Raw genomic sequence first — 20,125 nt, 5'->3', positions numbered from 1 at the left:
GCGAGCAGCCTTACTTGACCTCCCTCCTGGCAGGAGGGTGAATACTGGAGAAGCCCGGTGGCTCTGAAAGCTCCGCGTGTCCTGAAAGAGAGCCAGGGCGCAAAGGCAGAGCGCCCCCTTCCTTGCCTTGGGGCTCCAGAGGGGCGACGCGGACGTTTGGTTCAGGCAAAGGGATCCCCAGGCGTGCTGGCGGCTAAACGTCGAGGGGCTGACCCGCAGTTCACCGTGGGCCCGCTGAAGGGCCCGACGTTATGTGCTTTAAGGCTTCTGCTTGCGTGCGTCTGCATGTTTGACCGGTGGACGTTCGCAGGGGCTTCCAACCGCTGCTGAGAGTCGGGGGCATCAGCCCCGCCGCTGGCCCTGCCGGAGGAGAGCGGGACGCTTCCGTGGTCTTGACGGCAACGAGAGAGGCGCGCGCGAAACGTTCCGGCTTGGGAGGCAGGAGGTGGGCTAAGCGCCGCTTACGGCACCAGCCTGGACCGGGCGTTTATCCACCGCACTCGCTCGCCAGCCCCGCAGTAACGGTTATCAGCTGGGAGTGCGCGAGCCTTGCTAGAGCCAAGCGAGACGCTCCCCCCAAACTTAAGCGTTTTCCCACCGCCGGATTTCGGAGCGCTGCCCTCTAGTGGCGCCTTCGGCCCCGCTTCCAGCCACGCAGGAGGAGACTCGTCCGGCGCGGCGCTCCGGCCAGGACCGAGCCCAGCCTTCTGCGGCGGCGGCGGCTGCGGCGGCGGGCGCTGCGAGAGCGGCCCGGAGGAAGCCCTGAGCGGAGGCGGCTTCGCGCTGCTCCCCGCTGCGCTCTGCGCCGGCTCAGAGGCCCGCAGAGCCGACCGGCGGGGGCCGCCCCGTGCTCTGGGGCAGGGTGAGCCCTGGGCGGGGGGCGGAGGCGGCTGGCAAAGAAAGAGAAAAAGGCGGGTTGCATTCCGAAGCCGTGCGTCACGCTGGGAGCGCGGGGGCCGCTGGGAGCTGTAGTACGGGCGCGATCCCCGCTCCAGGTGCGCGCTCCAGAGCCCGGCGGCGCTTCTCTCCGCGCGCTCCTCTCCGGGCCGGCTGCCCGCATCGCTCCTAGCCCCGAGGGCGCGGGCGGCGGTTTGGGTCCCCCGATGAACAGCTGCAGCCACCGGCCGATCTCCCGGGCAGGAGCCGGGAGGATGCCCTCAAACCCCGCCGAACGGCCCCAAAACAGCGGCAGGCGGGCTCCTCCACGGCCCTGCGGCAGCCCCGGGGCAGCCCGAGCAGCAGAGGCAGGTGAGCCGCCCGCATCCGCTCGGGGCGCCGTTTACCTGTCCCGGGCGGGCTTCTGCTCCGAGAGGCGGCGCGGACTGCAGCTCCCAGGGTGCAGCGCGCCTACCTGTAGCGCGGCGGGGGCGGGGGCGGGGGCGGGGGCGAAAGCCTGATCCCAGCGGACGGAGGGGAGAATCGCGCGCGGCGGCAGCGGCGAGCGTCGAGTCCTCAGCGGAGCCGGAGCGCCCGCCGGGAAGAGGAGCAGTGGCGGCGGCGGGGTCCCGGAGAAGCGCGGGCGGAGGTGACCTTCCCCCCGGAGGTCAGTCGCCGGAAAACTCGGGCGAAGCGCGAAGTGAGACCAGCAGGCGGGATGGTCCTGGAGCCGCAGCTGCGGGGCCTCGGGGGCGCGCAGGGGGGCTTCGCCTGCGGGCCGCGAGCCTCTGGCGTGTCGCTGGCGGGGGGCAAGGTGGCTGCGCGGGGCCGGAGGCGCAGCGGGCTCGCCGGACTCGGGCGGGGAAGGGAGCGCCGCGGCCCGGGAGCAGCCGCGCCGCGCCCCTCCGGCTCGCCCGAGGCGCTCGCCGCCGGGGACTGAGCCGTCCCGTCGGGGGCTCGGGTAGAGCGGGCGTGGACCCCGGGCGAGGGGGCGGCGGCGGCGTAGTTTTGTGGGTTGGCGCTCTCCCTTCATTCCGCTCCGTCCTGGCCGGCCGCGTGGCCCCAGGGGCCCTGGAGAGTGAAGACAGGCGGCCCCTTCGCCGGTTCAGCGCAGGGCGCGATTCCCGACGCCGAAGGGGCGAGGCGAGGCGAGGCGAGGCGAGGCGAGGCGCGCCGCTCCGGGGCCCTCCAGGCCGGGACTTGTGCCCAGGCCGAAGCATCCAGCTGGAGGGGCCCTCACCGCCTTCCACAGGGCCGGAACTGAGATGGCCCCCTCCCCTGCAGGTCAGCTTTCCCTGGGGGGGTTGGGCTCCTCCGAAAATCCGAGCACCTCTGAGTGGGAGCAGAGGGAATCGTTATGGCCTTGAAGTGAGCGTCCAGACATGCAGTTTCCCAGGAAGCCAGCATCTTTTAAAAAGCCGCCTTTCCTTAACCGTTCTGCTCTCCAGATGTGCCAGAGGACAGTGCCAGTAACTCCCTGTCAGCACGGGGATGGCCGAGAGTTATGGGAGTTGCCATTCTGCGTGTTCTGAGCAGAGACTAGTTTGGAAGTCGAAGAGATGATAGGAGGGTTGCGGTTCCCTTCCAAAAAAGGCTCCTGTTGTGCTGCAGTAGCTTGGCCTCTTCTGCTGATAACCAGAATGTCACCCTCCAACCAAATGTCGCCCTCCTCTCCTCCCCGTGCTGATCACATGGCCAGGAGCGCACAGGAGTTGCCCGGCTCATCCCCCATCCCTCTCAGGCTGGGCTTCAGATCCCATACTGACTGGGATCTCCTCTGGAGCTGTTTGGAAGAAGCAAGGTGGGAGGGCCAGGGAGCGCCTTTTTCCCACGCTCAAGGACTGTCCAGGCAGCTTTACGGTTTAGTGGCGGGTTGCTGCGAGGACCTTGCGTGATGCAGCCAGCCTCCGGTTTTGTTTCCGAGAGGGTTGCTGCCTATAGCAGGGCCCCTACTAAGCAGTCTCCCCCTCTTGCTGATCACCAGTGCTCAGAGATATGCTGCTACTGTCCAGGGAGGTTCCACCGCTCTCCTGGCCAGGGGCTGCGGCTGCACTGCCCCTCCACGGCTCGCTCAGTCCTTCCTAACCCTCTAGGAGCCATTGGAGCACACGCCCAGCAAGCCCTGATCTTCTGCTGAGGAGGCGGGAGCTTGTAAAAATGATGACTGAGAGTGTGGGAATGCAGCTCCTTTAAACCTGTCCTGCTTTATCAGGTGACCTTTTCAGTCTAACCGTGAACACGTCACCCTCCAGCTATTCCAGGCTCCTTGTGTGGCGAGCAACAGACACAGCTCCGCCTGTCCCTGGGTGGGAGTTTCTGGGGTGGAGCAGCTCCTTCCATCAGCCTCAGGGCCACACAAACTGCCTTGCAGCTAAGAGGTGAGGCTGCTGCCTGTATGGTGGCCACTGGCCGAGGCCAGTGTCAGTCAGCAGCTTTGGCACATTCTGGGTGAGTTCCTAGCTGCCCCTGGAACTGCCCGACCCTGTTGGAAGGACGCTCCTGAGTTAGATGCCCCCCGTGGCCTGATCCAGGCCCTGAGTGCCCCTGCTGATGCTGTGTGCCAGTGTGTTCTTGGCCTCCAGAAATCCCTCAGACTCCAGTGGTCCACTTCTGATCTTTCAGCTGGGACCTACTGAGATCAGGAGCAAGGTGCCCATGGCTCCCCAGATGTTGCTGAACTGCAGATCCCAGGATCCCTGACCACTGGTCCTGTCTGTTGGGCTGCTGGGAGTTGTGGTTGAGCAACATCTGGAAGGCTGCAAGTTCCCTGGCACTAAGATGTTGGGCTCCTGCCGCAGACTTCTGTGCCAGCTGTTGAACCAGAAAGCTGCCCAGGTGGAATGAAGTGAAACCTATCAACCTTTCTAGTAAGGTTGGTCCTGCACTGGATTTTGCTCTCTCCTCGTTCAATTATAGTGTGGAGAAAACCAGCTCCATGTGCAGGAATGAGGCTGTTTACATCCTGCTTTCTAGTAAACCTGTCCTCAGTGACTTACAAAGGTGGTCGGTGCTAAATAGAAACCAGCTAAAAGATGACTGATTTGGCACATTCTGGCTGAAAAGGGTTCTGCTTCAAATGATAAGCCACAGAACCAGCCCTGATGGAGCAGGGCTCTTTACAACCGTTGTAAAGAAAGTCTCAACCTGCAGTAGGCCCCCTTAAAGGCTAGCTTTGGAAATGAAGCCAACGATCCATTTAACATTTAAAAATGGATTTAATGGTAATGAATCGATATGGCCAGTCAGAAACACTGTGCAGCGTCACCAACCTTCTTTAGTTGTTTCTCAGGAAGCCCTGGAGAAAAAATGGAAGAGATTACATTAATGCATAAGGACAGTCATGGATTAGGGACAAACGTGGCCGAGTGGCCTAGCGGGTGGTTTTCCTCCCTGCAAAATGTTACAAATGAGAAATTGCTGTTGCAAGATTGCACAATGCTTCCTACTCGGAATAAACTGGTTTGGAGGAAGATCGAGCTCCTCTCCGTTCTTTCAAGCTGCTGCCTTCCAGATGAGCTGGGCTTACAAAGTCCCTTCGCTCCCACCTGGACCCTGTTCGGTCTGTTGGTCTAACCAGTTGTGCTGGGCCTAGTTGGAGAAGACTGGGACGGGCCCTGCAGTGCTTCGTTCCGTACAGACGCATGCGCAGAGGCAACTCGTGACACGGAAAGAAAGTCAATTCTTACCTTGCCCATTTTGAGAAGCCGGGATTAAAAGGGACTCGTTTTAGCTTAGGTCCTGGGTAAGCTTCCAGTCAGATTAATTTTGGCCGAAGCCAACTGCTGCTTTGGTATCATAAATGTTGAGGAGACCACGGGATTCTTTGTGGTTTTTCTCTGGATCGGAAAGGGCTTTTTGAGCTGCCTGAATGTGGGATGGGAGGGGGGGCCCTGAGGTCTCCCAGGGAGCGAGGCCAAAGTGTTGGTGTCCCCGAGGCAAAGGCTCTGCATTCAGTACCTGATGGATGAGGAAGCGAGTCGCTGAAGCCAGCAAACAGGCTTGAGCGGTTTGGGATGAGACGGGATCCTCGCCAAACAATGAGGCTCGCTCCTCGGCCAAGAGGCTGCAGGCAGCTTCTCCTCGGCAGCCAGCTGCCCCGGGGGGGGGGGGGGCTGCAGAACCCGCATGGAGTTTCCTGCTCACCGGCCTTTGCTGAACGGCCGCCGACATCCTCGTGATGAAGACCTGCTGCAGCCTTTCCGTGCTGGAAGCAGAGCTCCGGAGGGAGTGCTTGGCTGGCCTTCCCCAGCCTGGTGCCCTCCAGCTGGGTTCGACTCCAACTCCCATCATCACCCCAAGTGGATGTGGACTTGTTGGAGGAGGGGTCCCCTCAGAAAGGCGGTGCTCCCACCCCGCTGCAGGACTCTGGCACGACTCAACAGTGCTTGAATTGTTAAATCCGGAGGTGCCAGAACCAAGACCCGAGCTCTCTATCAGTTCCATAAACCAGGTGAACTCTGCTCACGCTCAGAGTTCAGGTAGGTAAAAGAAGGGGTGGGGGGGAGGAAGCGCTCAGAAGGGACCTCTCTGGTTCTCAGCAACAGTAAAGGCGGGGGGGGGGGAAGGCGCTTTCAGACCTGCAAGGCTACTGTAACCCTGTGTTTCTCAGCCTTGGCAGCTCGAAGTTGCCAGGTTGAGAAACGCTGCTGTAACCTGGCCATGAAGGTAGGGTTAGCACCCCTGGTTTCAGTTTCCTGTCTGGGCTACCTCAGGCAGCTGATGTCAGTCTTGCCAGTCTGAAAGCGCTTCCCCCTCCCCTGCCTTGACTTTGCAGAGAACTGGGGAGGGTCCCTTCTGAGAGGCTTCCTCCCCCCACCCCTGCTTTGGGCTCGGATTCCCCGCCACCTTGGCCCTTACAGGCTGGAGGAGGGGCTTTGCCCATCGACGGGCTCTTTTCTTATCTTCCCTCTGGGCTACGATGCTGTGCTGCCTTTCCTCTGCCGGCCACAGAGGGCCCCCGAGCCAGACTGGTCTCCCCCCACCAGTCCGAAAACCTTTGGTGCCAGGAGAAAGAGGAGGCCTTTGTGAAAGGTCCTCCCCTGATTGCACTAATTTGGGGGGCCAAGAGGTTTCCCCTGTGCCTGGCCAGTTCCGGTTTGCCTCCTTGGTACCAACATCTGGCAAACAGACTTCCCAGGGATCTTCATGGTGGGATGATGACGATGATATATCCAACTGGTATGCCACCCACCTCCCAACGATTCTGGGTGGCTCACGACGATCAGACAAAGACCTAACCGTAGCATCACTCCAAGCCAAAAGATGGCACGGGCGGAGAAGCGCGGCGTCTCCCTCGCCAAGGGCCTGGGTGAAGAGCCAGGCTCTTCTGGGCAGCTGCAGCGGGGGCTTGAGGAGACGGCTCTTTCCCTCTTTCCCTCTGCTCTTCCTGGAGGAGACGGCCTGTTTTCTTCAAGGGGAGGGAGCGCTGGGAAAGGTAAAGCCACGGGCTCCTTGCCCTGCGGCTTTGGGTCTGTTTTTAGGTTTAGCCCTTTATTAAGGGCTTAGGGGTTCCTCCCTTTGCCTCCAGTTGTTGTGGGAAAGGAAGCCCCTGGCCTGCGGCTGAATCTGGAGCCTTAAAGAGAGCTGAACTCTACAGCCTTTGGGTTCCCTCTTTTGCACCAAGGCCCCCCCGAGTGGGAGAGGAGCGCCTCTGAACATGAGCAGAAAGCTGTTGCCTTCCCGCTTGGCAATCCCAGGCTCGGGACCTTAAGAAAAGTGCCATCGCGCACAGGAAGACTGGGCTGGGTCTGCAAAAGTGCATGCTTTGGGGAGCTGGAGCTGAGCGAGGCAGAGGGCGAAGGGGTGTCTCCGCCTGGCCCCCCCGCCTCAAAGCCTTGGCTGCTCCGTGCCTGCTGGGCCTTGAGGCCGGGGACCCGGGCCCTTTAGGGCAAAGGGTTGGCGCCTCCCCCATGGGGCTGGGTGGGGCTGGGCTGGTGGATCTTCCTGGTTGGGGCTGGCATGTCTGGGTTGGCAGGGTGGCGCTGGTTGCGTCCTGTACCTTGTGAGGGCGGATTGCACCTGGCATGCAAATCAGGATAAATATTTTTAATCTTTGCCCTCGTTTCTAAGGCAGGTGATTGGCAGCTTGACCAGTGGCTGCCTTCACTCCTCTGGTCATTTCGCTTATGAAACTGGCACGTCTTGCAGGTCCACTGCAAGAATTCCGCAAGACGAGGTCACCTCGGAGTCAGGCCTGGTCTCTGGTGACTTGTGAACAATCCGTGTTGTTTCCTTAGCAACAGTGTGGGGACCGTTTGCTTTCCTGAGACGCTGGTTTCACTTCCCCACCTCGCCTGTAGAGCTGGGAGTTCTCGTGGTCTCCCATCCAACGCCTAGACAACGTTTTTGAGCTCAGGCGACATCAGAGCTGGGCAGAGCTTCCAGGAGGGCACCTTAAAATTATTCATTGACAGCACAGTCCTGTGTATTTTTCATTAGAAGGAAGGTGCTTTCCTTCATTCAGACATTCCCTGAAAAGGGGTCATATTTATGAAGGTAGAACCTGCCTTTAAAGGTGTCTTTTGGGAGGCGGTAAGGAGAGCAGTGCCGATTTTTAGCCTGAGAGGTGGAGGAGGTGGTGCTTTAGACTCTCCCTGAACTGGAAAGAAACTTGAGTTGAGAAAGAAAAACGTGTGATGGTTGCTTAAGAGTTTTAGGCGGTGAACACCCTTGCAACAGTGATTTCATTTTGGAAATTCAGTACTATTCGGGTGGGAGGGAAACCACCTTTTGGGAACAAGATTAGCCCTTCCCACAGCCCAGAGCTGACAGGCAGGAGACGGCAAGGCTGTGGTGAGGATTGGTAGCTCCCCCCCCGCCACGTGTGTTTTGCAGTCAAACAACGGGTGGAGGGCAGCAGGTTGGGAGAGGGGCTCTGCTAGGTCCCCTTGACCAGGGGCTGGACTTTCAGGGGAGCCTCCTTGCCCAACTGGATTCCTGATGTAGTTTTTAAAGTTGACTCTAGAGAGTTGCCTTGACCTTGCTCCTGAAGTGGCATCAGGGTCAGAAGTTTGTCCAGGGCTCTGGGCAGGGCGCTCACCTCCTTCGGGCACTGCCTTGCTTCCTAGAGGGTCTCCCACCTCCTTGCTTGTCATGATTTTGGCCACCCCACGAGGCCCAGAGGCCTGTGCCAGCCTGAAGCGAAGGCCCCAGAACGATCCTGAGAGCCAGTGCCAGGCTTGTTTGGGGGAGCGGCTGTTTACTTTCCGGCTAGCCTGGCACCTGGCACAGGAAGAAGCCACCCTGACCTTTTCTCTGGGGCAATCCTGGGGCTTCTCTGCCCTGTCCGCTTTCGGCCCCGCCCAACCTTGGGTACCGGGCTGGGCTTCCCCTGGTTCTTTCCACAAGGAGCTTTGCGATGGTGCAGCCCTTCCAGCCGCGGTGTCACCCCTGGCTCCTGCCGGGGCTGCCCGAGAGCCTCGATCAAGAGTTCTGCCTGGTTCCTAGCCCCTCCCTGAAAAAAGCTGCACCAGCGCCAACTTACTGGCAGGAGGCTGGGAAGGCTGGCTCCTAACAGCTGCAGAACTGCCCGGGGAAAGGGCACGAGTGCCAGGAGTAGGTGTGGAGTTGTCCTCGTGGGCCGGGTGGCAAAGGGCGATGCTGCAGTAGGAAGCCATTGATGGGCATGCTCCGTCTTCCCAGGTCGCTGTGACCCTTAGAGCGCTGCTTGCTGACGGCGTGGAAGCCCAAGCCACCTGCGGGTGCCATGGCCAGCCAAGACCTCACCAGTGCTCAGGAGCTCCTGGACCTCAGCTTCCAATGTGAGTCGAGGGGACTTGTCTGCAGTTCCTGGGCCGTGCTGGGGAGGAAGGCCCGCAGGAGGCAAGAGGAAACGGGCACTGGCGGAGAGGGGGCCTTTGGAAGGAGGGCAGGAACCACACCTTGCAGCTCTGCTTGGCGGGCTCCCCCCCCCCCGGTCTTCCAGGATGGACCTGGCAAGGCAGCTGAGCTAGATCTCCTTGCACGAGGCCTCTCCAGGCCCACTTTTGCACTGAGGCCCTGACTCTGGGACTCCTGCTCTTGGGTCAGGCAAGCCTCTACAGCACCTTCCCTAAACCGGCCATATATTCCAGAGCAGAAGTCCCAGAGGTCCCACTGCAGGGTTGGCCATTGCAAAAGGCCTCCTTTTCGGCCTGTCTGGCTGCATTCTGTGACACCTTTGTGCTTGAGGTGGCCAGTTTGAGCGAGGGACCCCGAATCCAAATCTCTTTGCCCCCCCGTCTGACCGGGGGTCGTAAAATGATGGCAAAGCACGAAGAGAGGAAACGGCCCAGCCTGCATTCACTCCCCAACTCGCTTGGCCAAAAGCAACTGGGTCCAAGTGGCAGGTTGAGCGCTCCTCTCCAGCCGGAGTAGTTTTGAAAATACTGACCGGCGAGGAAAACGGGAGTTCTGGGCTCAGCCCGTGAGTGGCCGGGAAGGGAGGCTTCCCCACGGGTCTTAGCGTGAGCTGCTTCTCAGGCGGACTCATTCTGGAAAGAGACGCTGGAAACTCTCTCGCTGGCCCGGAGCTTTGACATATGTGAGCGGCCTGGAGGGGCAAAAGGCCCCAGTGCTGAAGAAAGGTAGCCCTGCTCCTGTGCGGCGGGCTTTGCAGGGCGCCAAAGAGCAGCTCCTTGCCCCGCGGGACCCACGTCTTGGAATTCCGGTTAAGGAGAGGAAAATGCCCTTGGATGGGAAGATGGGACGGGTGAGCTCTTATTACGGTTGCTCATACCTTGGCTTAGTCACCGCAGACGGAGCACTGGGAGGAAGGGAGTTCTGCCAAGGAATGTTGAAATTTGTACACTGCTTTTTAAAAGAAAAGTTCTTCCAGCAGGGCTTAAACAACAATTTGGAGTGGCAGCCTGAAATGTAAACTAAAAACAGCTTGTACGTGTACAGATAGCCAAATATATATGTAAAATGTAGATATAACTAGCCATGGGCAATATGAACCTGGGGGGGGGGTTATAATTGTTGGCCTAAATGGCCCCTTGTCACTCCATGAGTCTTGATGCCCTCATCTCCAAAGGCTTACTCCTGCACCCTCCCAGAGAGATCCGATCCATTGTTTTGCAGAGATCCAAGGTGCTTGGCTGTGCTGACCGGGGATGAGGAGCACTGTAGTCCAGCCTCTCTGGAGACCATGGGTCGGAAACCCTTTTCCAAAGCGGTGCTGATTCCCAGGGATGTCCCTGCCTGTTCTGCAGGCTGTCTGTAGGTTCTTTGTGGGGAAGTAGAGGCTGAAGCGGTAGTTTGGCAGACCGGAGATGCCCCTTAATTCTGACTCAGACTGGCTGTGATGGGGGGCGCCCTGGGGCTGGGAAGTAGCCAATTGGCTCGTGTCCCGATGCCCAAGTAGTTTAAATGCAAATAGAATGCAGGACAAATATAAGCAAATATCCAAGATAAAATATATACGCCCATTTAGGTGGCTACCTTAAAGTGCATTTGTTAGAAAGCCCGTGAAACTGATGTGATGCTTCCTCGGAAGCAAGAGCCTCTGAAGAGCCCAGCTGTTGGATCAGGCTGCTGGTTGGTCTCGTGCGCTGTCCGGTTCCCTGCAGTGGTCAGAGAGATGCTCCCCTTCTTGAAGCTGGATGTCAGGAAGAGGCAAAGGAAGGCAAACACTCCCCCCACCCACCCCCCAGTGCCATCTCATCTCCTTGGCCTTTTGCATGTCTGGCTCGTGCCGTTCTCCACCCAAACCCAGATATCTCACCGGCCAGGCAAAGGGCTGACCAAATGTCCCTTGCCGCCAGTCTGTGGATTCCTTGGCCAGCTCTGTGCTCCAGAAGGCGTGCACAGGGCGAGCGCAGGGCGTAAGGGAGATCTGCCTAAGAAAGGAGACAGCTTTCGGTCAGGACAGGTCTGGGTGCTGAGGCCACACTGGAGTCACAGAGTGAGAGGTGCGGGGTGGACATGGCTAGCTTCTGCAGGAGCGTCCCTCTGGATTTCGCTCGGAGCAAGGCAGGAGCCTGCGATCCCCTGGGCCCGTTCGGCATCCCCATAGCTTGCTGGGCTAAGCTTGTTGGGGTCCTCCCCGACAGGCAACATACGTAACGGCTATGTAGGAAGCCTGTCGGGGGGAAAGGATGGGAGGGCCGGGGTTGGGACCCTGGGTCTCCCTTGCCAGGAGCAGTAAGGCCCCAGCCGGGGATTAGGGGGCCTCCCCTGCAGGGAAACCCGGGGCCTGAAGAGGAGATCCCTCTGGGTGCCTGTTCAGATGGCAGGAAACTGCTGGAAGGAAGCGGCTTCTGCTTGGGGTTTCAGCCGGAGGAGCCCTTTCTAGGTCCGGTTTTAGCTGTTCATCTTTCTCAAATCTGAGAGGGAGAAAAGAGACCTCCCCCTGGAGCATCTTGCTAAGCACAGTGCCTTTGGTTGACCTCCTGCCCTCCGGATGCATTGGAGTTAGGTTCTCATCCTCCTGCCCTGGCCGCGGATAATGGGTATTGAGGTCCGCCACGGTCGGAGGCTGCTTCTGAGGCCTCGGGGACGGAGCCCTGCCCCTCTCAATCTGCCTTTGTTCCCCACAGCCCTGGCGGCCAGGCACATGGACCTCAAGCAGCTGGAGCTGGACACAGCCGCCGCCAAGGTGGACGAGCTCTCAAAACAGCTGGAGTCGCTCTGGACGGACCACCCTGGGCCATCTGCCATGCCGCCCCTGGTGAGTGGCCAAGGGCAGGGCGGGAGCTGCGGGCTGCACAAGCAGATGAACCTGCGAGGCGGTTGGGACTCGGTTAAGTGTCTCCACTTCAATTTGGCTCTGCTCTCAGGTCCTGGGGGGGCAAACCTGGGATGTTCTTCAGGAGAAACGGCAGCTCTGCCACTGAGCGCCCCCCAGCCGCCCCAGCCACGCACCCTCTGGTACCAAGCAGTTTCTGGGGAGCTGGGCCTTCCTCTGGAGTGCGGCCAGGACGCCAGCGCTCCGAGGCTCTGCTCCGTAAGCTTTGGGGTAGAGGAGCCGGACAGAAGCCCCCAGGGCTTGCGAGTGGCTGTCCCCACCCCTCCTTTCATTCTTTCAATAAGCAACCTTGTCCCTTCACGTTGGAAGAGAGAGCTGGTGATTTGGGGAGGGGGTTGTGGGTCAGATCCTGCCTCCCGCCAGGGAGACAGGGAGGATCCTTGGCAAAGCCCTGGCTCCAGGCTTGGGCTGCCTGTAATCCTGCCTGGAAGGAACCAGGGCTGATTCTCCCCCTCGCCTTTGGTTGGCAGGTGGCGGACAGGTACGGCTCCCGCTCCTCCCCCGAGCTGCTGAAGATGGACCCCCAGGCCGCCTCTCTCCTGCACCAGCTGCCCCGGAAGAGCTCCTCCTGGGACGCCGCTGACCCGTGTGGTCCCCCCAGCTTGTCCCCCTATAGCTCTTCACCCAGCCAGCTCCTCCCCACCAAGGCCCCCCTGGGGCGCCCCTCCTCCCCCCGGCCTTCCTTCTTCCTGCAGTCGCAGCTGGACTGGAGCCCCCCGCCGCCCTCCCGGCCCAAGGTCATGGCCATCCCTTACGAGGCCCCACCCGGCCCTGTGACCCACAGCGGCTCTCCCCACTCCCTCCGTCCTGCTGCCCTCCCGGAGCGCCAGTTTGACTACCGGCCATTCACTGCCACCGGCGGGTGGGGGGGGCGGGCAGGCTCTCCGCGGCTGCCGGTGGAAGGCTCCATGTCTCAGGCGTTCTTCCCGGACCGAGGACCCTCCCCGCGCCCACCTCTCCCTCCCCCCTACGAGAACCACAGCCTGTATCCTTCGGCGCCAGGCTCCTTCTGGGCTCAAGGTAAATGGCTGCCGGAACTGTTGGCCCTTTTTGATTGTTTCGGTGAAACGCAGCTGCGCAGCGCCTGAAGTATAACCAGGTTTAAATCTCTCTCAGGCGTTTAAGCGAGTAATTATGGAGGAACATTCAGGCTGCAGACAATGGGTGTGTCGGCTGAAATGCTGCAGGATGAGGCACTGGAGTTGGAATGTGCCCTCCTAAGGAACCTAAGCTCTGAGTGTCAAGTTTCTAGCTCTTGTGAGAGCGCTTAAACGTGTACAGGCAAGACTTGGTGGGTGCCGGAAACCGACTTGGCTCAGCGAGATTTCTGGTGGGGAGGGAGCAATGTTCCTTTTATGTCCTGTTTGTTTCTTTGAACCTCTGAACAATGAGCAGAACAGCAAGGTGAAACTAGATGCCAGAGGAGGAGAAGTCAGAAAAATGTTAAAAACCGGTTGCAGCTTTTCTGTTGTAGAGTTCTGAAGATTCCCGAGTCTTGGTAGCCAATACATATCCTTTAGCACCGTTTTAACTGCCCCCCACTCCATACCCACCTTTCTCTGTTTTTAATTTGGCGCTGTAAAAGGTAAACGCCTTGCCTTTTAAATAGCAGTAACCCAATTTAAGCAGAGAGCTTGGACGCCGTGTGTTGAACTGTTCCCGCCTGGGTTCTCTAGCTGGATTGGACACGCACCCATCCTTCAAAGCAGCAGGGACCTCCTGGCAGCAGAGGCTGGGAGCTGTAGTCCTGCGACGTCGCTCTCCTCCACAAGGAGCCGTTCAGACGCTCCCCTAAATCTCGGCTTTGCGGTGGTCTGGTGAAGAGTGCCCGAGTGGCTTTTTCCCCAGTTGTTCCCACAGCCCGTGACAGGCAAGTGGAGAAGAGCTTCTGATGCCATCCTGGGTGTTTCTTTTCTGCAGACGACCTGGTGATCCGCAGGAGAGTGCCGAAAGGCTGGAACGAATCGGATCTGGACGTGGCGTACGAGAAGAAGGCTCCTCACCCTGTTGGCTACGAGCGTGAGTCTGCGGGGGGGGGGGAGAGGAGAATGCTCTGAACTGAACCAGCACTCGTGTAAGTGCAAGTGCCCCAACGGCAGGCTGTCCCACAAGGTCCACCTGATGGCACTGCCCGGTTCCCCACAGATAGAAGGTTTCCTAGACGATCCTGGGGCTTGGCCCGGTCGCTACGGTGAATCCCAGTCCCAAGGTGGTTAGTGCCTTATATGTCGGAAGGAGACTGGGGTCCTACCTGGGAGCAAGCCGGCAGCTGGTAGGGTTGCTACAAGATGGGGGTAGCCTTCTGCCCAGCGAGGTGCCCCTCAGAGGCCCGATCCCCACGGGCTGCCTCCAGGTGAGGAGCAGGAGAGGCCCAGCCGATCTGCCCAGGGTGACCGTTGGGTGTGGGACGGACCCCGGGCAGAGGGAGGGGCCGGCCGTTCGGCTCCTCGGGGCAACGGACCTTGGCGCCCAGTGACGATGCTTCTTTCCCAGGAACAGATGCTCACGCGAGCCTTCGCCAGAATGCGGCCGGGCTGCCCCTGGTCCCTTGGAAGGAGTCGAGCTTGGATGGGGGCTGGCCGGGCAAGGTCAGTCTCTCTGCCGGGGGGTCCTTTCTGCTGCCAAAGCCCGTGCGGCTTCGGGCGGCGGAAGTCTCGAGCTGACCAGGAGGAGGAGCAGCGAGAGCGGGCAGCAGCCGACGGTCTCTCTCGGCTTCCCCTCTGCAGGAGGAGCACTATGCCATGCACAGCGCCACCTTGCCTAGGAATTACAAGGTCTCGACCCTGGCCGGCGAGAGGCGCCAGGACGGCTCCTTCCGACGGTCCATCCCTGCCAACCCGACGGGCACCCTGCCCCGGAACTGGCAGCCCGTCTCCCGCATCCCCATCCCCCCGCCCAACCCTCAGGCCGGCAGCCTCCCCAGACGCCACAAGCCGCTGCCCCTCTCCATGATCTTCCGGCTGCAGAACGCCTTCTGGGAGTCCGGCGTGGCAGGCGGCAAACTCGGGCTGCCTCAGGGGCCGGTTGGGTCGCCGCTGCTCCGTTCCTTGCAGAAGCAGCTGCTGCAGCAGCCGTTTCCTCAAGCGCAGCCCCACCTGCGAACGATGCCGCCTGGGAGCGAAGGTGAGTGGCGGCCGGCAGGGGGCAGCAGCGGGAAGGAGCCAGAGGCGTGCCTGTCGGTGAATGCCAGCTGCCTGGTCACCGTGGTGGGCCTGCCCAGCGTTGGGGCAAAGGGCCTGAATCTCCCCGCTTTCTCTTTCCCTGGCCAGAGCCCCAAGGATCGGGTCTTCAACCTGTTCATCCAAAGCGCTATCTCTGGATATGCGAATACGCGAATGTTTCTGCCGGAGGCAGCTTGCACCCCCTGCAGAGCCCCCCTCCCACCTCTTGGCTTTTCCCTCTCCAGGAAACGGCACCTCCAGAGCCGCAGCGATGCCAGCTGAACGCGTGATCCCCACTGTGCTGACGGGGGGTGAAGCGGAGCCTGAACTGGAGGGTCTTCTGCCGGGCAGCGAGCCGGCAGAGATGGAGGACTTGGCTCGGCCTCTCAGCCCCACCCGGCTGCAGCCTGTCCTCCCGCCTGAGGCCCAGAAGGTGCCCGAGTTTGAGGAAGTGGCCCGGGTGCTGGCAGAGATGCCTCGGCCCCTGAAGCGGCGGGGATCCATGGAGCAGAACCCCAGTCCGGCTCTGCTGCCCCCCCACAAGAAGCAGTACCAGCAGATTATCAGCCGCCTGTTCCACCACCAGCCCCGCAAGGAGGAGGCTGCTCCGGTGGGGGACCCCCCGCCCCAGCCTGACCCCTCGCCCACCAGTGAGGCCACAGAGCAGAAGGTGGCCCCTGCCACCCCAACCACCAGCCCTGCGCTGACTCCTCCGCCTGCTCCAGAGAGCCCAGCCACTCTCACCCCCTTGCCAAGCCCGGTAAGTGGAGAGCTTGGGGGGCATTTGCCCAGTTCCCTGGAGTCGGCCGGCCTTCACCCCCCATGAGTGACCGGCCGGCAACCAGAGCAGGGACTCCGTTTGGAAGAGGGCCTTGGACCCTGAGGGCGGCTTCTGCTCGCTTGGGATTCAAATGCTGGTTAGGGAGGAGGCCGGAGAAGGGATGTCTCCACCGTCGGCTTGTGAGCCCCCCAGAAACATCTGGCCGGACTGGGAGGGCCTGGGCTGTTCTGATGCTCTACGCGGGTTTAGGAAGGCGCTTCGTCTAGCAGCTAGATGGTCTCTGGCAGCCCCAGCTAAAAGGATCCAGCCTCTGAGCCGAATTGCTCCTTCCTCCGTTTCTGGCTGTGGAGGGGTTCTCCCAGGACTCCACCTTACGAGAAAGCTGTCAGCAGTGGGGAAAGGTGGAGGTGTGCAAGGTGTTAACCCTCCCTGTGCTGGCTCCGCAGGAGAAGCGCTCCGTCCTGCGCAAGGCCTCTTCCCCGCGGAAGCGGCTGACCAAGAAGGCGCGGCTCAATCCCTTGGTGCTGCTGCTGGATGCGGCCCTGACGGGGGAGCTGGACGTGGTGAAGGAGGCGGTGAAGGAGGTGAGCTGCTGGCCGGCAGGCCTCTTGCAGGGGGCGCCTTCTCTTGACGAAACTTGGGCGCTGTTGTTGTGGCGCGTGGTTCTCTGTCCTCTCTTGAACCACGCAGCAGTTTGACCAGGTAGGTTAGGCTGAGGAATCTGACTCTCCCACGGTGTGGAAATGCAGAGCAGTGAATTGGAGTAGAAGGAGCTAAATGAAGATGGGAAGGAAAGGTGGAACCGGGCTGGGTTTCCAGGTTAATCTGTCCTGCGAGCTGGCGTGACCGTTCCGCAATATGTTGAGCCTCGGACGGCTCTCTGCCTTTTCCTGCCGCAGCTGAATGACCCGAGCCAGCCGAATGACGAGGGGATCACCGCCCTGCACAACGCCATCTGCGGCGCCAACTACAGCATTGTGGACTTCCTGATCAACATTGGGGCCAATGTCAATTCTCCAGACAGCCACGGCTGGTGAGCGCCAGGGATGGGATGGGGGGCAGGGACCACGGCCTCTGTGGCGCTTGCTGTCGGTGGGGAGCTGCGTGCTGGTCGCCTGGGCAAGACGTGGACCTTTCCTGAGCCAGCTGCCTCCTTGCCTTCCTTCCTCCGTGTCCTAGGACGCCACTGCACTGTGCGGCTTCTTGCAATGACACCGCCATCTGTGTCGCTCTGGTGAAGCACGGTGCCGCCATCTTCGCCACCACTTTCAGCGACGGGAGCCTGGCCATCGAGAAGTGCGACCCGTATCGAGAGGGCTACAACGAGTGCTTCAGCTACCTTGCAGGTGAGGAGGGCAGAAGGAAGGCAGGAACGCCCTGATGGCCCCTCCGTTCTGTTCGGTGAAAGGAAAGCCAGGCGGGTCCCACCTTTGGGAACGGCCCTGGTTTTTCAGGCTGCCGCCGGCTAGCAGTGCTGGAGCTTCTGGGGTGGTGACGTCCACACGCTTGGCTGCTTTCTTGTTCATTGGCGGGGTGCTCTTCTCTCGTTGCAGAGGTGGAGCAGAACATGGGGCTGATGAACAACGGAGTGGTGTATGCCCTGTGGGACTACAGTGCTGAGTTCAGCGATGAGCTCTCTTTCCGCGAGGGCGAGCCGGTCACTGTGCTACGCCGGGATGGCCAGGAGGAGTTGGACTGGTGGTGGGCCTCTCTCTACGGCCAGGAGGGCTACGTGCCCAAGAATTATTTTGGGGTGAGTCTCACCTTCCGAGGAGCCGAAGGCTCGCCCAGACGAGCCCCAGCACAGGGGCAGCACGGTGGTGAGAGGGTGCCGCAGCACCCAGAGGGACAGAGCAGCAAGCGGCGTCTTGCTTTCCGGCCATGGAGGCCCCAGGCGTCGTGGGGCGTCTGGCTTTGCCTTGTCAGCCCCAGCTCGCTCTGTGGCCTTTTCTTTCCCCTTATGCTTCTCTTCCCTTTCTCAGCTCTTCCCCAGAGTGAGGCCGCAGCAAAGGAAGACGTAGAGATCCACCGGTGGCTGGAGTTGCCACTGCAGCCTGTCGGAAAGGGAAAGCGAGAGCCTACCGGTGGGAAAGGGCAGCGTGTGGGACTTGGATCTGCAAACATGGAGGGGGCGAGGCACAGGGAGAGGGCTCTTTCCCTCCTTCGGGCTGGCAACCCTCAGCTTTCAGAAGAGCATAAACGAAGGAGAGGGGTGGCATTCAACGTTGCCTGTGTCACTCCCCGCCTTGCCTTGCTGTTTTCTTGCTTCTGTATGAATCCCACCCCCAGCCTCAAGGATAGTCTTGGTGTTGGTGTACTAGCCTCTTCCAGCACAGCTAACGTGGTGATGCGGCCCCTTCCCCATACAAAAGTTGAACTGGGAATTGGCGCTGTGCCTCTGGGGCTCGGCAAGCGGTCAGTTCTCCCCTGCTCCAGTTCTGCCGCCTTTCCTCTGGAGCTGCAGGCACGATTTGCCTTTGGTGGGAACTCCTGCCTGCTGGGCGTCATCCTTGGGGTGACAGCTGTGCTGCCCCCTCACTCTGCTCCCCATGGCTGGTTGGGCTTTAAACATCTTTTTTTTCTGTCACCAACACGGTGAAGGAAGAACAAAGATGGGGCACCAAAGGGCTCCTTCTGCATCCTCTCACTGGGCAGCTGGAGAAAGGGTGGGCTGCTCTGGTGGGAGGACAGTGCAGAAGGATGGCTATCTGGTGGCCGCGTGCCATAGCCACCCAGGAGCTGGACTGCTAGGTCGTGGGCTGTGTAGACTTGATGGGGCAGAGCGCTTTCAGAAATTCTCCCTGCGTCCCTGACACATAGGCTTAACGAGCACGCCACCATTATCTAGATGTGAAACTTTCCATTGTTGACTCCGTTCCCAGCTGAAGATTTACGATGGGAGAAGGGAGCGTCCTTTGGCTGCCTGATCTGAGTAAATCAAAGCGTCCCCCTCCTGCCTCCTGCCAGGGTAGCCCCGAGCCCCTCTGCCCTGGGGAGAGCCGCCCCAGAGGCCCCCCAGATGGGCAGCTGCGGGGCCTTCTGCCCACAGGCTTATGTTCCAGCTGGAGCAGAGTGCTGTGCGTTGCGCTGGCGCTCGTTGCATCTATGTTGCTGCTGGAACAAGATCAGGGAGGGATGGAGAACGTTGCCCCCTGCCCAGTGCCTTCTTTTCGCCCACCGGGGCAGAAGCTGAGCTTGCGTGCCAAAGCTTGACCTGTCTGCCTGCACCCCGTGAGAGTGTCTCCCACACCTGGCCGAGGAGCCCCTTCCTTTCACGCTGTGCCTTAAGCGGGGCCGGGATGCCAAGACGCGTTCCGATGCTGCTGGGGTCCTTTGGTTGGAGCTGGGAAGGGCGATTTTTGTGCCTTTAAATGGGTGGGGCCTTTCAGGGCTAGCTTTGTGCAGGTTGGACGCCCGCGGTCTGTAGGTCCCGCACAAACATCTGGAGGCCGCTTCAATTCGGGCTTTGCCAGACTCAACTCCAGGGAGGGAAGAGGGGATGCTGGGGATCCAGGTGAGCCCTTCCTGGGACCGGGTGGTAGTATGGCTGGAAAATGTAGCATTCAGTAATAAAATGGTCTAACTGGACAAAAGTGCTGGCTGTGTTCAGTGTAAGGCGGGGGTGGGAATGCCTCCGCTGAAGATGGAAACATCTGGTCGTGGGGTGGACTTCCACGGCAACCCCCCACGTGATGATCCTGGGGAAGATTTCAGAGGTGGTGTTTTGAGCTGGCAGCGTCTGTCTGGGTTGATCCAGCAAGCGACCTCTCTGTACTTGGCCAGAATAAAACTAATGCGAAAGGCTGAATCATTGCTGGTTGTCCCAAGGCTCTGTGCTGACGCTCCATCCTCCATTGTTCCCCACTGTTGCAAGAATATGGGGCTGCTGATTCTGGTTGCCTGCTTCTGTTGCGGGTTGCCTGCGTTTCACAAGTTACAGCCCCAGATGCTGGGGCAGAATTCTGTGGCTGAGTTCCCACAAACCACTTAAGCTGGAGTTACTGAGTCAGAGACCTTGGGTAAGTCCACATATGGCCCTAAGTCACAAAACAGCAAATCTCATTCTGGTTTCGCATGTGTGAATCCGGAGCAAGAGGTTCCCCAAAATATGGAACTCTGTCCTCAGGTCCCGGTAAACCTTGAACTGTAGGTTTCCAATGTGCTTTCCATGGTCTTCCGAGGTCATGCCGTTTGGCTCTTGTCCTGGTCAAAATAATTGCTTGGGTGTGACAGGAGTAGGTGAAGCACCGCGGCTTTGACTGTAATTGCGCTAATTGTGGAACGAGGCAGTCTGGTGGGGTGAAGCTACTTCCTTGTGATTCGAAAAGGCATTGTGCTAATTCGACCATCTTTTGTATCACTTTGATTCAAAATGGCCCTGCACCAAAAATCTGCTGGTTTTCTCTGAGGCAGCCGGACGCCGCGCCTGCCTGTAGCGCCATTATAGCAGCCTCGGCCCTTGCAGAAAGCGAAATGCCTCCGCTGGGAGTGCGGGCGGGACCTGCTGGAGCGCAGGTTGGGGCCTCAACGAGGTCCCTTCGTGTTGCTCTAGCCGCCCAGTCGGTCTGGGATTCAAACCCA

The 20,125-nt window shown here is 60.0% G+C and overlaps 1 protein-coding gene across 4 annotated transcripts; it reads left to right on the top strand.

Annotated features, from left to right (window-relative positions):
• The first annotated feature begins 954 nt into the window (after positions 1-954).
• On the top strand, positions 955-19,137 carry PPP1R13L (protein phosphatase 1 regulatory subunit 13 like). 4 transcript variants are annotated; one of them, XM_088139661.1, is made up of 13 exons: positions 955-1,248; positions 8,518-8,636; positions 11,394-11,524; positions 12,073-12,622; positions 13,523-13,621; positions 14,096-14,190; positions 14,329-14,725; positions 15,009-15,523; positions 15,991-16,128; positions 16,444-16,577; positions 16,724-16,890; positions 17,098-17,297; positions 17,527-19,137. In XM_088139661.1, the coding sequence occupies exons 2-13, from the start codon at positions 8,582-8,584 to the stop codon at positions 17,563-17,565; spliced, it is 2,520 nt and encodes an 839-aa protein (XP_087995787.1). In that variant the 5' UTR covers positions 955-1,248; positions 8,518-8,581; the 3' UTR covers positions 17,566-19,137. The 4 variants fall into 4 exon arrangements, with proteins under 4 accessions (XP_087995787.1, XP_087995788.1, XP_087995786.1 ...); XM_088139662.1 differs by lacking the exon at positions 955-1,248 and adding an exon at positions 1,389-1,543 and having other exon boundaries at positions 14,102-14,190; XM_088139660.1 differs by lacking the exon at positions 955-1,248 and adding an exon at positions 1,389-1,543.
• Positions 19,138-20,125: the final 988 nt, after the last annotated feature.

This window comes from Python bivittatus, unplaced genomic scaffold (genome assembly GCF_059951505.1).
Source record: "Python bivittatus isolate LINGU-HERP-01145 unplaced genomic scaffold, Pbiv_v1 ctg000310_np1212, whole genome shotgun sequence".
NCBI lineage: Eukaryota > Metazoa > Chordata > Lepidosauria > Squamata > Pythonidae > Python > Python bivittatus.
Note: the sequence above shows the minus strand (reverse complement) of the source record. Positions and strands in the feature narration are given on the sequence as shown.